Raw genomic sequence first — 14368 nt, 5'->3', positions numbered from 1 at the left:
ATATATATATATATCACGACTCTTCAGTTTACCTTGAGTTTTACTCTCCAACCATTTTGCTTTAATCCAGGTGTCTGAGGTTGATTCAGTTTCTTCGCACAAAATCCATCAATCAGTCATGTGACTTATAAATCGGCATAAATACTAGATTTATGAGTCTGAATGTTTAAAAAAACCTAAAAACTGTAATTATGACATTTTCCTGAAGTATTTCAACGTGAAGCTCCTCACAGGATGAACCCCCTTAAATCTTTATTTGATCAGCTGTTGTTGGAAAAAGGCAGAAACGCTAAATTTTCTAGTTGCTGCTACTAAATAAATCAACATTAACATTAACGAGGCTAGCATCATTAATGTTTACAACCTGAAAATGAGCTGAGCAGCCGATGATCAGAGGTATTGATTACTGATTGAAATTGAAACAGCTGGAACAAACTTAACTTTTACAAAACTACTGGATTTAAATGAGCTAATGACGCTGCTGATTCACAGCTCTGAGCTTAATGAGCTCCACATATTGATTTGATGCATAATTTAACTACAGAAAAGTCTCCACTCAAAGAACCGGCTTCACGACACCTTGTTCTGAACTTTAGCACCAACAGACTTCACATTTTCATTTTTGGCTCTATGGTTTGTCACGCTGTAATGAACTCTGCTGCCTCCAGGGGGACACCATCAGCTCATAGCAGGGCCCTCTCGTGTACCATTTCCTCCCAGCGTCGTGCGTTCGAGCCCAACTAGCGAGCCGTCAGATCTCCATCTGCAGACGCCTCTCCTCTTTAATGAAGCACTGATCAGGAAAAATCAATCTGCTGCCGGCGCCGCGGCTTCTAATGGAAAAAAGAAACATCTCTCTCATTGATAATGGGATTCTGTAATTAGAGCTTCAGCTGCGCAGCAGGCAGAGAAACACAAAGACGACAGAGTTGACTTGTTTTTGTGGAAGACAGTTGTGTTGGCTGTGACGTTGTGGAGAGCAGAGCTGTCGGCTTTAGTCTGGATAAAGCTTTGCAGAGGAGGAAGCAGCTGAACTCCGGTCAGGAGGCAGTGGACTGTCCTGCCGGTAATTATGGGTAATCTGCTGGAAAAGTCCCAGTGATATGAAGAGCCTATTTCAGTGGCCAGCGTGTTCTTATCAGAGCAGGTGGAGGTGAACTTTAGGTTTCGGTCAGACCGTGACATTTACTGAACATCAAGGAGCTCTGGCCTCGTACATCCCCCTGAACATGAAGGCAGCGTCTCGTCTGTCGCTGACCTTAAAGGACACTTCCACTTTCTGCTTTTCATCTATTTTCCAGCTTTTGTCTTGTGTGGAGATATTTGGTGTTTGTCTTTAATCTTTTTTTTTTTGTTGTATTTCTGTGGAAACCCATTTTTGCAAAGAAAGAGAAAAGAAATAAAGGTAAAAATGATAATATTAAAAAGAAAAAAAAAATCATGGGAAGTCGATATAATTGGATATTAATTTGTTTTGACATTTTAAGTCGTATTGCTGAGTGAAAATAATGAAACTGTCAAACCTTTGACTTACTATCATAATTTAAAAAGAAAACATGCTTTGGATTATCTTGATTTTTGAACAGTGTAAGTCAACATGAAGACTTAGGAATTTTTCATTATTATGTTTTTCTTTTATAGCCAAAAACAGGTAATAATACTTTTCTGTAAATAATATTATAAAGAGAAGATCTAGACCTGCTTTATTTGAAAAGTGCCTTGAGATAACTTCTTTTGGGAATTGGCGCTGTACAAATAAAAATTGACTTGACTTGACTGGGACAAAGCCCATGGGGTGTTGCCTCAGTGTGTCGGTGGACCGTTCGAAAATCAATAAAGTTTTTACTGGTCCTGTCGGCCTCTTTACCGGCCCTTTCTGTGTGCCTGTCAGTCAGGGTGGGCATGAGACTGGGCTCACTGGCCAATCACAACCCTCAACGTGCCATCTTGACTTGTCTAATGACTTGAATGTTCACTATTTGTAAAACATGTTAATGTCTCCCATCATCCCGCAGTGCACGGATGCAGTGTTAGGCGCTCTGGATCTCCAGGGAAATTATCTAAATGCAGATCAACCTGAAAGCAAAGGGACGAGTTCACTGTATGTCAGATATTACAGATGTAATCAGCAGAGCTGCTGTCGTCCCTCCTCAGGAACATCAGATTAATCCTTTGTTGTGCGCTCAGCAAGGTGACTGACATTATATATTTTATTATGTGAGCACACACATCACAAATAAGCATACCTGACAGGAAGTATAAGAAATCTCTTTGTGATTGTGATGATGAAATTAAATTTATCACATTTTATAGAAATTTTACACAATTTCTCATGTGATGAATTCTCATTTCAGACCCTGTGATATAATCACCAGCCATTACCTTTGAAAAAACTATTTATGGATGTTAGACATGTGCTTTCTATGTAAGGCGGACATTATTCTATATTTTTCTTCTTGATGACAAATCTCAGGAAAAGTACAAAACCAATGTGTCATGAAACAACTTGTTCAAATTCTTTCTAATTTCCCTGCTCAAACTCACTGGTTCCTACTGATGATATAAATATTTAAAAACACCTCACAAGTATCTAATTTCATTTTTTTAAAGGCTCAAGTAATTTTCTAAAACAGCTGGACACTAGATTTTAACAATAATTATTCAGGATGAAATGGTGCATTAACCCCCTGTAAAGCAGCAAATTATAATTTTTAGACTTAAGGTCTTTGTATCTAAAGAGCCTTAGAGGTGCTGGTGGGTTGATTGTGTTAGCATTTGATAGACTCCTCATGCTAAGCTAAGCTAACTGGCTGCTGATTGAAGAGAGAGTGGTACTGATCAAACGCTGTCAGAAAGGGAATTAGGGTGTTTCCTAAGATGTTGAACTATTCTTTTAATGCATTTGTATGACAAATGGACGGATGGACCTGTTGATTAAAACCCTAACTGGCGGCAGTAACCTGAATGCAGCTGTGTCAGTTTACTCCTCTTCACCCTCCTCTTCCTCAGCGGCACAGCTCTCACTCCTTTTAAGTCTCCATCAAACTTATTTGTGGGTCAGGGCTTTTATACGGCTCCCTGTCTGCTTCCCCCTGCAAAGCCCAGAACTGCTGCCGAGGCAGAAGTGGAGCTGGTTTGGGGGGAAATCTCTCAGCGGCCGGCTGTAATCAGCGTCCCTGCTGCCTTGCTGCATCCTTCCCTGTGGATTTATCGGTCTGGAAAAGCTTTGGAACGCCAACATTAGTCACCGGCTGAGATGGAGTCCAGCCCAGAGACCCAGAAATTCAATTCTAGCAATCGGAGCAAAAGCACACCACAATGTCTCTGCTTGATAGCGGCTGATATGCTGACCTGAGGTCTGCTCCGGGGCTCTCCGCTCACTGAATTTGATATTATACCTTCTGTATCTGGGCTCATCTGAATAAATTGGAAACGGTTAGTGGAATTGGGTTTGTTGAACTCGTGACAGATCTCACAGGCGCTGCTTTTAGACATAAAGAGGCCTCCCCGTCCTGAGCCAACACCACGAGCCACTCTTTGACTTCAGTCTGCTCTTTTATGGTGCCGATATAAAAGCAGGAGCTCTTACTTCTGTGTCTGCTGCAGTCTAATAACCCCCAATAAGTGTTTGTTTATGATAACCTGTCTAGTCTATTGCCACAGCTTGTTACAGAGCTGCTTCTGCATATGGAGCCCTGGCATGAATACCAACGCTGAGAGAGAGAAAGAGAGAGAGAGAGATGTGCTGCATTAACTCGTTTGTCACTATGTCGACAATATTAATGCCTTTTCTGCAGACTTGATAAAGACTGTTCCCCCAGCAGAGCTCACATTAATGTGCTGGAGTGCAGTCGTCGCTGCGTCATAAACAAAGCCACAGTGACACAGACAGAAGATACAGACACTGTACAACAGATCGCTAAACCCCAGGAACCAGAGAGGGATATCTCCACAGAGTCCCTTTATTATCTCTCATTCTTATTCCCTTCATGCTGGTCTTCAGGTTCGCCATCTAAACCTAATCATTTGTTTTTCCTGCATTAATGAGTTTTGATACAATAGGATCTGAGAGTTTCTCTTCCTGCTCACGTTCCAGTTTCAGCTCAAACAAATGAAAAACAAAGTCATATTTAGGCTTTTGTTTTGGCGAGAACACCGGCGACTGAACACAGCAGGAGAATTTAAAAAAAACAAAAACAAAAAACAAAAAACTTTTATGATGTCTCTGATCTCTGAATCGCTGGAGTCAAACAGGTCTGTTGATGAGCTCGTTTCAGGCGGGAAACACAACGAGTCAGTCTGAGAATGGAGACGTCAACTTCCTGTGACAGAGACAAACAAATTCAACAGAAGAATTGACACAAAGTTTGTTTTGATATGGACTTAAAGAAATAATTTCTCAATCAGCATTTCTCTTCGATTGTTTGTGGAAAAACTTTAAATGTCAAAAGCAACTGCCAACACAAGTTCTGTGGTCACTGAGGCTGATGTGAACGGGACCTGACCCAGGAATATCAATATCAATCAATACATGTAAAGAATCTCCTAAATATTCTGTTGTGTCCCGATTCAGGGGCTAAATCGTGTAGACCGTGAAGGCTGAACCGAAATAAGATGGTCTGGTCTCCGGAGAAATTCCCATTTATCCTCGACCACTGTTTCGTTTGCAGAGTCCGCCATGTTTTCTTTTTGAACAGTAAGTCATCACTAGTGCGGTTGTAGGGGTAGGTAGGGCCACGAAGGACCCACCCATCGATCCATCAGAGAAACGAAGGATCCGATGAAGAATCTGTGAAAGGAACAAAGGATCCAACAAAGGAACAAAAGATCCAAAGAAGGATCCGATGAAGGATCCAACAAAGGATCCAACAAAGGAACAAAAGATCCAAAGAAGGATCCGATGAAGGATCCAACAAAGGATCCAACAAAGGAACAAAAGATCCAAAGAAGGATCCGATGAAGGATCCAACAAAGGATCCAACAAAGGAACAAAAGATCCAAAGAAGGAACGAATGAAACGACCAGGAAACAGCTCGACACAAACAGACGGATAATGTTGCTCTGTGTTTATTGAAAAGGGTAAAAAGGCAATTTAATCATAATACAATGTGTTAGATCCTTTTTTCAGCCTGTTTATCTGATTCCAAGAGGCCAAACCGTCATTTACGGCAGCTTTAAAGTCACATTTAAATGAGTTGGGATGGGATTTCAAGATAATATACACTTAAAGATCTGACAGAGTTTAACCTGTAGGATGAGAACATGTTATGAACTGGTGGCTGACGAAACCGTTGAGGAGAGAAATGAAGTGTTTAAACTTTCAGCTGGTCAATATTAAATAGTAATAAGTCAAATTTGATGGTTCCAGCTTGAGTGAAGTTACTTTTCTTAGTTTCATCATTGTAAACTTATCACTTTAGTTTTTGCTTGTGACTTGAGTCTGTCACTGACGACGAGTGTCTCATTGTTTTTGACATTTTTTTAGGTAAAAAAAAAAAAGAAGATTAATTTAAATGATAAATGTTGGTTTCTGCTCTGTAAGCTAAAAAGTCTTGAGTGAGGTTCTCTTAAAGTTGACTTTGTGGATTTCACCTGACAGCGGTAAAACTCGGTGACAGCGCCGTGTTATTGATAAGATGGATTTTTAATTAAAACCCAGAGAAAGAAAATGTAGTCTGGGGGTGTCTTCCTGTTAAAAAGCTGTATATTATGATCTGGACACTTAGCTAACAAGAGGGGGGGAAGAAAAAGAAGTCATTTTTCATTTCTCCGTGACTTTGATGTGAGACCTGCTGTGTCAGCCACATCGCTTAAAATGTGCCGACAGGAAACTGCAGGAAACAAGGTGGTTTTAATGTGAGCGCTGCCGGGCTCCGAGGTGTCGGAGCAGAAAACGAGCCGACTGTAAAAACCGAGCGGAAACCTCGAAGCTCCACATCGAGCTTCCTCTGATGATACACTTGTTCTCTGTTAGGGGAATTATGCGGCGGGCTTTATGGAAGTGTAATGGCAATATGTTCATGTCAGGATGGATTGTTATGCTAGAATAGATTTTCTGCTCCGGCGCTGGAGTTTCCTCCCTCCAGCACACGGCGGGTAACTGATGTCTCACAGAGCCCAGCAGAGGCAGATCACTGTGGTTAATAGGACGTAACGTATACTGAGACCGGGAGCTTTGTTAGAGGAGGCTGGAGCACTGTGTCACTATATGTGTGTGTGTGTGTGTGTGTGTGTGTGTCGCACTGTATGCACGAGAAGTTGCATGTGTGTATCAGTGTGTATGTCCAACCACAGCTGTCCACTGGTTTCCATCAAAAAGCTGCAGCTTGAAGAAATAGTTCCCCAGGATTTATTTGCTTTGCTTGGAGCTGCAGTCAGGATGTGGTTAGCTTAGCTTAGCTTAGCTTAGCATACAGAGTGAAGGCAGAGGGGACAGCTCAATAAATCTGGCCCATACTTCGCCCACACATTTGTTTTCTTCTGGCCCAGTGTACACCTGGTTCCACGGCCCGAATCTGGCCCCTGTACGGCATGAGTGTAAGATGCAACTTCCACATCTGGACCAATTCTGGCACACACAGAAAATCCTCTAGCTGTCACCCCAGATGTGGAAGTGTAAGGGCCAGATCTCAGCTGTTCAGAAGTTCAGAAATATATCCGTCCACACTTTTAAAGATCACTTATTATTAATTATTGTTTTTATTTGATCCTCGCACAAACAAAAATATGAGACAATTTGTGTTTTTATAGGGAGATATGTGCCGGAACTATATCTACAAAAACAATAGTGTATCCATCCGCCCTGCATGCATTTGAGAACTGAGCTTCAAAATCAGGAGCATTGAGCTTTTTCTTTTTTTTTTCTTTTATTTAGGAGAAATGAATGATGTTAGCAACATGCTAAAATCCATGCTAACAACTCTTAACAGACAAAATAACATCTCTATTGGAGAACAGGAACAAGACAATTATTATTGTTTATTATTAACTATTATCATTATTATTATTATTATTATTATTAATATTGTTTCTATTGAGTTGATGGACACCTGAATTTTCCCCAGGAGATAATTAAAGTCTCTATTCATCTAGACAACATTCATTTTTAAACATTTGATCCATATTATGAAAATACTTCATATCAGAAATATTGAAGCTGTTTTATCTTGTTTTTCTGGCTGTATGTTCAGGTCCGTGTTGTGTCCAGCTGCAGGACAAAGTTCCCCTGGTAGATGATAAAGTTAAAGTTGAAACTTGAGTTAAATTATTGTGGTATACGAGGAAGCACCGCCACATCGAGTGTTTGCACCCGTCCCCCGTGTGAAGTCTTTGTCATGCACGCGTCCTCCCGGAGGAACCCTGTGGAAACCCTGTTACAGGTTCAGATGAGTGTGGCAGCTGATTTATGTGCTGTGGTCTGAGGCGCCGCGCTCATTACTGCAGCGGCGGAGCTGAACACCTTCACTGTGACAGTGGAAGCAGAGATGTTTGTGCTGGTGACGGATGAAGGTGGTCGGAGTGAATGTGGAAGTTACTCGGTCTCAAAACACCCGTCTGAAATTGATTTAGATAAAGACTTTGGAGAAAGAAAGAAAACGTGCGTCCTGCTTCTGTCTGAGCTCCACAGTCTGACCATGTTAAGTCCTTAATAAATCAGATAAAAAAACTTCAAATCCATGATTTCTCTGATTGTAAATATGTCTGCAGGTCTTCTTCCTCCGGAGCTGTAGAGTCTGGACTCTCATCATAACGTCTGCTGTGATTCGATGCCCGAGAAATAAAAAAAAAAGGAAAGAGATCATTCGATAAAAATCTGAAACATGAGACATGTGGACTGTGCGCCAGGAAACATTAGCCTACCAAGCTAACTATTGTTAGCCGACACACGGCTCACCACGTGGGCAGACCGCTCTGACTTTAGCGGCCCTCGGTCGGCCCGTTGCCGGCGGCAGGACATGAGGATTTTATGGAGAGGAGAAACAGTGAAGTTTTAAGTTTACTTCCTCTTTCATTTTTTCTGATTTACGTTTGAAACGAAGGTTAAAATCAGTAAAACATCTGATCAGTTCAACATCCTCCTGAAGTGACTCCAGCTTTATTAAACTATCATATGGTTCTGTTGAGACTCTCCCAGCTCCTGGTTCAGGTTCTGGTTTAATACTCAAAATGTTCACAGTGACGTCAGACACAATCTGTTTATTTACTAGGTAACCAAGGCAACCATCTTTCACTAACCTGAACCAGAGAGCTGATGTTGTCTGGACCTCAGTCGGGACTTAATAAACCCGCAGCGGCTGAACATGATCTCACCTGTGATTATAAATTAAAATGTCCCTCAGCACAATGAAGTTGAAATGTAAACGTCTTTGATATTATTAATGGATGCTGTGTTTTCTGTGTTGTTGTGTTGGGACGTTACAGTGAAGGGAAACACAGATTAGCTTCTGTTTTGTCACGCCGCAGTGACGAACCCTGTCCGGCTGCAGATGGAGAGAGTTGAGGGAGTACAGTGTGTTTCTGATGATGTTTCATCTGAAGCCTTGTGATGTGGAGGTAATAGCTGTAGCAGATCTCCAGAGGGAGGACAGTGGACGTCCAGACGAGGCTGTTAGCTGTTAGCTGAAGGCAGCGGTGCATGGCCGCCGCCGCTGCCCGCTGGTCGGTTATTTCACGCCTGTCTGGGCTTCCCGGAGCGCCGTGAAAAGCAAAGTGGATGAAAAACTCTGTCTAGGGAGAACAGGCTCAGTGTGATGTGTTTTCAGTGTCCAAGCAGCAAACCTGCAGAGAAAAGTGACAGAAGGCTCCTTTTTTTTTTTCCTTGTGATGTCCGGGTTCCTGTCGGGCTCGTGTTGTGATTAAACTCCGACGTCACCGTGTGTTTGACTGATACGAGAGGCGACGCTGCCTGTGTCTGATGATGCTCTGTGATTGGTTACAGGCCTCTGTGGTCAGTGGTGGATGAAGTGTTCAGACCTTTAATTACTGCAATATAAAAACACTCCATCACAAACGGAGAGGTCGTATATAATCATATTTATCCTACAGAATATAAGCAGGAGTGGAGAGTTCGTCCAGTATCTGTACTTTACATACTCTCGACAACCAAATACACAAACAGCTGCGTTGTGCTGAGTGTCTGCAGCCGGTGTGTTTCCTGAAGTCGTTTGTGTTTTGACTGTTTTGCATGTGTTTTCTTCCACCGTAGATTCCACAGTCTGTTTGATGAACATCATGACTGTTTTGATCAATACTGAGATCATGATTATTTAACACGATGACTCACTGACTTTAGAAACACCACGTGTTTATTGAACTTTAAAAAAAAAAAAAAACTGTCTTTTTAACAGTGGACTTTCTTGATGTTTAAATAAAATTAAACGGAAGAACAAATAAATAAAAAAAAGTCTAAATACATGAAATTAAATTTTATAAAAATAAATTAAATAAAGGAAAAAAAAATGTTTTAACATTAGTGAACATCCACAACCTACTGAAAACAATTCAGTTTATAAAAATAATAAATAGAAATAGACCAAAATAAATGAGAGCAAATAAGTTGTAGTGCTCTGCACCAACGTACTGAAACATATATTCAACATTTTGGTAAAATATATTCAGTTACTCAGTCCAAGGAAGTTAAAGGCTGAACTGTCAGGATGACGCACTCCTTCGTACGCCGCGAACGTAACCAGGAAGTGGATAGGGGTTTTGTTTTGTGAAACATAATGTGCACAAATTAATCTCGATTATCTTGTTAAATTAAATAAAATTGCCCTGATGGACAGGTGCACAAACTGCTAGAAATATGAAAACAACAAAGGCTCCTCTTGTTGATTCAATTGTGTTTTAATGTCCATGTCAGTCAGTCAGTCAGTCAGTCAGTCAGTCAGTCAGTCAGTCAGTCAGTCAGCAGGTTGTTTCAGACTCGTCAGGTTCTGTAAATGTGGAACAGTACGACAATGTGTTGACATAAGAGAAGTACTTGTGATGCTGCGTCTCGTCTGTTTCCACTTCTCATGCTGCTGCTGTACCTGTCGTCTTCTCCCGTGTTGCTCTGATCTGTTTCCTCTGTGGTTTTCTGTTACTCCCCCGCTGCTGCATCGACCCGCTCCCCCCACAGAGATCAATAAAGTTTAGTCCAATGTAGTCTAATCTAAGCTGAGTGCTGTTTAGTTTCCCGTGTGCCGTCATTGGCTCTGACGATTGCTGGCTTCCTGTTTTTTTTTTTTTCTCCAGTGTTTCCTGTCCAGGCGATGGCTCAGCAGGCGACGGCGGGGCGGCGCTACCTGCGGGTGTTCGTCAGCGGCTTCTTCGTCGCCGTCCCCATCACGGTCACCGTCCTCGATCGATTCGCCTACGTGGCGCGAGTGGAGGGAGCGTCGATGCAGGTGAGACGCCACAACACATCCGCACCCACTAATCAGAGCGAGATGACCCTGAGGTCAACTGGAAATCTCTGACTTTACAAACTGCCGCTAACGGGGGGGGTCAGAGGTCACAGCGCCATCACAACATGTGGAGTGCTGGGAAATGAGGCTGAGAGAAAAGCTGTTTTTGTCTAAACTCTGACCGTTTTTCATCGACTGCTGACTGTGCGTCTGCTGTCGCACCAATACCTTCACTGTAAAACCAGTTCCCTGGATATTTTATCTCTATAGACGTGACAAAGTGCCACAATCATCATCACTCATCTTGATTTTCTGTTTTTATAACAATTAGATATAAAATAATATAATTATAATATATAACGTTTCTGGGCCGGGAGGGAAGGTGTTCACATCACGAGGCTCCGTTCAGAGTTTTAAAATCCCCCCAAGCTTTGAAATCGAACGTTGCATCGAACACAAGAAGAGAAATTTAACTGATTAAAATCTGGAACACATCACACTTAAAAGAACAGGAAACAGTTCTACTTCCTGCTTCCTGCTCCTCGCCTCTCCCGTCTTCACAGGTGACACCTGAAGTCCACCTCCACACATATACAACAGACACGTGTTCTGCTTATTCTCTCTTCTCTCAGATGTTTGACCTTCACACTGTTTTCGGATTCATCCGCCTAAGGGGAGAAAGTTTCTCTGAGCTCGCGTACACCTGGACGTACCTGCAGGAATTTGTGACATCACAACTAGTCCGGAGCCAATCATGAATGGACTTTTCAGTGAAATCAGAGACACCTTGTTTCCAATAGTTCAAGTTCTGAAATCGTTAGAGGATTATATTTTACATATTCATAGATTCGTGATTTTTCAAAAAAGAAAATTTCTTTAAAGATGAAATAGATGAAGTTTTTACTAATTAGCTAACTAATTAACTAATTAGCTTAAATAAAGAATTCACGTAAATTCAAACATCAGATTTGTAGGGTTATTTGTGAGAATTGTTTTATTGGTTACACAAATAACCCTGGTTCTCAGATCTGTGGCTGAACTAATGGTCCGCTCCTTCCAGCCAATCAGAACTGAGAATGTTTTAGTCGCCATGTATGCCTTAAAGGACAAGTTCAAACTTTATCTCAGGTCAATATGGGTCATAATTATATTAATAAAATTAAAACTTAGAATTAATAAATGAATTAACTAATAAACTTCCAGTGAAATCAATAAATAAGTGACGTATGGAAAATAGAAGATAAAGAAAATAAAAGTTAATTCAAAAATTCTTCTTTAATGAATAAATATATTAATAAGAAATTAATTAAATCTAGCTGAATATCAAATAAAAAAAGAAAAAGTTAATTAATTAGTAATTATGGAATAAAATAAATCGGTGTCCACTGAGATAAATAAATGAGTAGATAACAGCAGCAGCGAGGCTCAGCTAAACGTCTCAGATCGAGGATCATTTGTGCAATCAATACAAAAGCAGACAATCAGCTGCTGCCTCACACAAACATTCTGCAGGAAACAACCTTTAACATTTATGTAATGGTTTTGACATTCAAAAAAAATACCTATAAACATGATACTGACACGAGTGACCTTGGAAAACAGCGTTGTGTTTTCAAAATAAGAGCGTCAGATTAGAAAACACTGCTGAATGTTGTTTGTTTAGTTTGTTTAGTTGAGACTTGAGACACCAGCTGCTTCATCTACAACGAAATGGCTGCACACTGCAGATTAAATACACAAACACAAACTAATCAATTGGTGATAAAAGTTTTAGAGCTGGCTGCGGTTAACGAGCCGTGTCCCACCTGCTTTACTGCTCCACACTGAGTCGGCGTCTTCTTTTTTGGAAGTGGTAACCAGGCGGCCATGTTGGAGACGAGACAGCTCCACAAACACTTCATGCATGGCCTCTTTTTATTCTCATCCAAACAGTAAACAACCTGCGCCCCCCCCCCCCCCCATCTGAGAAGCAGAGATGTAAAGAGAAAAAACAAAACAAAACAAAAAAACAAGTGCCTGTTGGGTTTTGACCGACTTGGTTTCCTGTCGTGCAGCTCATTATCCCCGACATGTGTTGCATTATGCATAAAACAATCTGCTCTCTATTTTTAATGAGCATGAATATTAAAACTGCATGTTGCTCTTTGGTTCGGGTTGTGTATTCATGTAGCTGTGTGCGCCGGGGTCGCGGCGATGACCTCCGCGAGAACTTCCCCAGAGTGATCACATCCTATAAGATAACTAATGAAACCAAACACTGGCTGTTTTTAAGGCGGGAACCCGCTCGACTAAATGAGATGTTTACACTCCGTTAGATGCCGGAGACACTGACTCAGAGTAACGCGGCTCCTCGGGTTCACTCGGGCTGAGGTTTATTCTGGTTAATCTGTTTATGTGAAGCATCGATCCCCAGTGATTTACTCTGTCTGACGCATAAATAAACAAGTTACCATTACATTCACGTGTGCAGCACAGAAGAGACTGTAAAAAGCTCTGTATTGTCTATCCGACTGAGCTGCACGCCGCTGTAATTAAAAGGTAAAGGCACGGTGACCCTGGGAGTGGCAGTGAGTCATCTAACGCCGGCCGCTGTGCTCGACATCTGAATGTTCCCATAATGCCGTCTGGGTGAAAGATCCTGTGCTCCTGATTACTGCCGCTCGCCGCGCTCTGTCTGTAGTCTTTATGATAGAAAACCACCTGTCATGGCGGCGCTGTGGCCAAGGCTCCTCCTTTGTGGCGGAGAAAGGGGATGAAGTCATGACAGGTCAGAGACACGGCTCTGTGTTGTTGTTGTTGTTGTTGTTGCTCCAGAAACACTTGACTGCTGTTGGTGCATGAACAGAAAAGAGTCAGTATCTGGTGCGACACAGATTTGATCAGGTTGATTGTTGCTGGATATTGGCAGGAAGTGGATCACGCTGTCTCACACACAGATCCAGATCGTCTCAAACCTGCTCACCGGGCGACATGTCCGCTGACGACGCACGCCCTGCAACAGCTGGGATGTTTTAAGCTTCCAGGAAGTTGTGAGCGTCGTGCAGCAGCGTCAGGTGTGTGGTTTTTTTGCACAGATTAAAAAAACATGAAAGATAACATGATAATTAGTTCATCAGCGAGCTGTATTGGTCCTCGGCTTAATGTCGCGATATTTAGGCTGGACTGTTTCCACTCGTCTGTTACCTCTGGCCAGGCTAGCTGTTTCCCTCTGTTTCCAGTCTTTATGCTAAGCTAAAGGCTAGCAGCTGTAGATTCATGTCTGAAAATGTCTGACTTTTAACCCTCTGAGGGAAAAACCAGGAAAAACAGCCAAACGCAGCAGAAAGAAGTCCTCGCCCTGTCGGGGCGGGACGGATCTGGAGATCTGGATTCACGCCACGCTGAAATTACAGTGATGTCATTCTGCAGCTGTCGACACTTTCCTCACAGCTGATTGTTTTCATGAGAGATTTTAGCAGCAGGTTCATCACAGAGCAGCAAGAGACCGAAAACACAAACACACACACACACACACACACACATACAGCAAGACAGAAGACAGTGTGTGTGTATGTGTGTGTGTGTGTGTGTGTATACCTCATCCTTTCTGCAGTGCTTGGGGTTGTTGTCATGGAAACAGTGTTTTCTGAGCTCCTGAGTAATGGGAGGTTGTGAATATGAAATGTTTGAGTTTTTAATTTATGTCAGAGAGAAAAGACGAGATCAAACGCTCAGACTCATGATCGTTATCTCCGAGTTTCATAAAACAAAACGCTTCATTTTCGGTTTTCTGTGAAGATTCTTATGAACTCTGACTGTATTCATCTTAAAGTCATTTAATCATTAAATCATTACATCGTTTTCGTTTCATGATTCAGCTCATTAACTTTAACATTCACACCGTTTTACTGTACGTTGAACGTTCTTTAACCCTCATTGATTAATGTTGCATAATTAATATCGCAGACTATTTTCTTACTTTCCTGGCAGCTGTGGTTTTA

At 41.8% G+C, this 14368-nt stretch overlaps 1 protein-coding gene across 2 annotated transcripts in view; it reads left to right on the top strand.

The window, feature by feature from the left end:
- immp2l (inner mitochondrial membrane peptidase subunit 2) overlaps nucleotides 1–14368 on the top strand; it is a 139218-nt gene that overhangs the window by 6300 nt on the left and 118550 nt on the right. The window contains exons 1-2 of one of the 2 annotated variants that reach the window (XM_022764625.1): nucleotides 8340–8356; nucleotides 10237–10388. In XM_022764625.1, the coding sequence (XP_022620346.1) occupies nucleotides 8344–8356; nucleotides 10237–10388 (165 nt within the window). In that variant the 5' untranslated portion in view covers nucleotides 8340–8343. Of the gene's footprint in view, nucleotides 1–8339; nucleotides 8357–10236; nucleotides 10389–14368 lie in introns of those variants that run through there. The other variant, XM_022764626.1, reaches the window with a different exon arrangement.

The sequence above is a fragment of the Seriola dumerili genome, unplaced genomic scaffold (assembly GCF_002260705.1).
Source record: "Seriola dumerili isolate Sdu_G_001 unplaced genomic scaffold, Sdu_1.0 BDQW01000550.1, whole genome shotgun sequence".
Classification (NCBI taxonomy): domain Eukaryota; kingdom Metazoa; phylum Chordata; class Actinopteri; order Carangiformes; family Carangidae; genus Seriola; species Seriola dumerili.
This window is presented reverse-complemented; position numbering and strand designations above follow the sequence as displayed.